Source organism: Solanum lycopersicum, chromosome 7 (genome assembly GCF_036512215.1).
Source record: "Solanum lycopersicum chromosome 7, SLM_r2.1".
NCBI classification, from domain to species: Eukaryota; Viridiplantae; Streptophyta; class Magnoliopsida; order Solanales; family Solanaceae; genus Solanum; species Solanum lycopersicum.
In genome coordinates this window covers 58,274,975-58,278,337 of record NC_090806.1, presented here as the reverse complement: position 1 = coordinate 58,278,337, position 3,363 = coordinate 58,274,975, and the positions used below count along the sequence as shown (strand labels likewise).

Genomic DNA, 3,363 nt, shown 5'->3' with positions numbered 1-3,363 from the left:
TTTCTTTGTTATTTTACATTTACTAGAAGTAATACACTTAGCAACATGATCCTTTCCATAGTCTTTAATTAATCCACTTTTCATCACAAGTTGAATGGATCTAAAATTCACATGACCAAGACGTTCATGCTATCAATCTAAAGACTCCACAACATAAGCAGAATTATTTTCATTTTCAATATTGAGTTTGAACATGTTATTTGTAGCATAATCTTTTCCAACAAACATGCCTTGTTTAGATAAAATAAATTTATCTGCCTCAAAATTATTTTAAAGCCATGCTTTGAAAGAAGAGTACCTTATACCAAGTTCTTTCGAATATCAGGAACATGCAATACGTCTATCAATGTGACCATCTTTCCAGCAGTGAATTTTAGTTCAACAGTTCCTTTTCCCACAACCTTAGCAGAGGATGAATTTTCCATATGCAAAACTTTATTGCCCCCACTAATTCATAGGTCGTGAAAGAATTTCGATTACTTGATATATGACGAGTTGCATTAGTGTCTATCCACCATTCTACTTGATCTCCCGCTACAAATGCTTTTGTGACCATTGCCACAATTAGTACGCTTGAAATTTTTACTCGTCTTTGCCTTCAAAAATTTATTATTGGCAAGTTCCTTCTTGATCTTTTCTTCAACAACATGAGCTTTCATGATGGGATCCTTCAAGAGGTTATTGTCACAGTATCGTCTCTTGTTCAATTTGCAAGTGCTGCAATAATTGTTCAAGAGTCAAATCTTCCTTCTTGTGTAAGAGTTTGCTTCTGCACTCTTTCCAAGATGGAAGAAGTTTTGAGACAATAGCACCAACATGAAAGTTTTCATCTTGAGAAATTCTAGATATAGCAATTTTATTAGATATAAGTTGAAATTCTTGCACATGTTCAATGATTAACTTGTCATCAACCATTTTGAACTCCATATAATTTGAAACAAGAAATTTCTTTGAACTTGCCTCTTTTGCTAAATGGATAGCTTTAAGAGCATACCAAATCTCCTTAGAAAATTTGCATTTAATATAATATCAATCATAATATTTGTTGGACATTCCTCAAAGAATGTAATTCTTACATAAGTAATTATCATCTTGCCATTTGGCAACTTGTTCTTTAATTAAAGTAGCCTCGTCCGTTACTACCTCAGAATTAGGAGCCTCGGGACAAGGTTTCTCAAGAACATATGCGAACTTTAATCGTTTTAAAAATAATTTCATCTTTCCAGGTCATCTAGGAAAGTCTTTGCCATCAAATATTTAAAAATTAGGATTAGGCAAAGATGGACCACTTTTCGTTATTGATGTGGATGCCATAGAGACAACTATCTTAAAATTGTTAGAAGAAATGAACAAGAATGATAAAAATTACAAGGAATACAAAATAAAACTTGCTTGGCTTGGAGGCACGTTAATACGTTTCTTGAAGATAGTTGGAGTCTCTCCCAAGAGCAATCGGAAGAATAAATAACAACTCTATCTTCGGGATTCAACTAAGCCACAAAACAAGTAGCATTCAATAATGTTGCTCTTCTATTCTTGAATTGGTGATTTCACCTTTTGATTAATGTCTCACAAGTGTTTTCAGGGGAAAGTACTTTTGTTTGAAGACTTATGTTTTTCAACCAAAAGAAACTCAATTTATAGGAGGAAGGTTTTACAAGAAAAAAACTTTTAATTAATAGAATTTATTATAGGTTCATGAATTCAAACAAAAGTTATCTTTCAAAATTCATAATGTAGAGCCTCTTACAAAACCCTATAACGTAGAATTAAAACAAAGAAGAATGTTATAACTCACATTCATTAATTTGTTATTTTCAAAACTTTTAACGGATGAATTTTGTTTCAAAATTAATTGAAACACTAATTCTTACATTATATGTAGATTCTAAATCAAGAACCGCTTTTGTGGCGTTGCTGTCTACAGATTGGATATAATGTGCCTATACCACAGAAGTTCAATCAGTTACGAAAATTACAGATAACATATCTGGTGTCATACGAACTTTAGGAGTTCATGTGTTACCACTAAAGATTATTCAACATTTAACAGTACATTTTTATAAGATTCTTCACAGACTAATAGCATATCATTGAGCAGTTAACGGTATAGGTTTCTTCATAATCACCATACTAATCTTCATATTTACGACTCCAATCACATGATCAATGTGAAGAATTAAAGAAAAAATTGCATAAACAAGAAATTGAACACAAAGTACAGATAGAGAACGCCAATTGAAGAATACAACAACATAACATATGACTTGCCTCATCCAATATTATACGATTCCACTTCACCGAATGCAGAACTGACTTCAACGTTGACACATTATGAGCAGCAGGTTTTGAGTTCCTACTGCGTTTTTTGAGTTCTTGCCTCCCTTTTTTGACTATTTGGGCATATAGTCTTCCTCGATAGTGGGGTACGTAGTAATGACAAAATCATATTCCTCCAGTTTCTACATACATTTCTCCATTCCGGCACCATGATAAACAAAATATTATTGCTTCCTCTAGTGGTGCAGCGTTCAATCTCACGAAACCATTGCATTGCTGCAATTACAGGACATACAACAAGAGTTTCTTTTACTGTTGGGAGTAGTTTCTCAGGTGAAGATGACAAGAAATTTTTTGTAATTCGCGTTGAACAAGCACAAGAGCAATGCCTTGAATAGTCTTCCCCATCTCCATTTCTATTAGAATATATGACGAATATATTCTGATTTATTACCTTTATTAAGTGTATATTTATTTCCTTCTTATAGCCACCTTGTTCAAAATTTGGTGTCAGTTAGAAAATTTACAATCGATAACTCTGTCTGTTAAATTTGATCCGTGTTGATTTACTGTAAAGGATTTTCAGACGGGGAGACCGGTAATGAGGTGTGAAAGTCGGGGAGAGCTTTATCCCATCACTTCTTCAGTCACTTCTTCATCTGCTTTTGCCGCTTTGGCACCATCCCTCGGGCATGATCATTTGGGTCACCCAGGAGCATCTTGTCACGACCTAGATTCTGGAATCCAAATCGCAACCGTCGTTGACCTCTCAGAGGTCGCAAACAAGCCTCCTCTTGCATTTATCACATTCATATAGTTATTTTTAGCAGAAAATTTAAAACTTTTAAACGTTTGAAGTATACATAGACTTAATATAGTTATTTCATGAATTCATCATATACTAAGATCAACATAAATATAACAACCATCTATCATAAGATTCAATTTGAAATAGAATAAGAATATATCATAAATACGTTTGCAAAACACGACCTTATTATAAAAGCTTCGGAAACGAAAGTACGAAAGAAACGCTAGGGACAACATCCACTAGCTTTTTATAAAACTAAGGCTAGACTAAAT

At 33.4% G+C, this 3,363-nt stretch overlaps 1 protein-coding gene across 1 annotated transcript; it reads right to left on the bottom strand.

The window, feature by feature from the left end:
* Window positions 1-684: 684 nt before the first annotated feature.
* On the bottom strand, window positions 685-3,080 carry LOC109120713 (uncharacterized). The gene is made up of 4 exons (XM_019214728.1): window positions 2,932-3,080; window positions 2,471-2,696; window positions 1,875-1,943; window positions 685-1,002 (listed from the first exon to the last, which is right to left on the bottom strand). The coding sequence occupies exons 1-4, from the start codon at window positions 3,078-3,080 to the stop codon at window positions 685-687; spliced, it is 762 nt and encodes a 253-aa protein (XP_019070273.1).
* Window positions 3,081-3,363: the final 283 nt, after the last annotated feature.

What these genes read in the sequence shown, in the direction of transcription:
- LOC109120713 (XM_019214728.1), bottom strand. Translation starts at nt 3,080, where the DNA reads ATGCAAGAGGAGGCTTGTTTGCGACCTCTGAGAGGTCAACGACGGTTG. An exon ending in CGGCAAAAGCAGATGAAGAA is followed by an intron (nt 2,697 to 2,931) that starts GTGACTGAAGAA and finishes ATATTCTAATAG; the next exon opens with AAATGGAGATGGGGAAGACT. An exon ending in ATTTAGAATCTACATATAAT is followed by an intron (nt 1,003 to 1,874) that starts GTAAGAATTAGT and finishes AAATTTTCTAAG; the next exon opens with GAGATTTGGTATGCTCTTAA.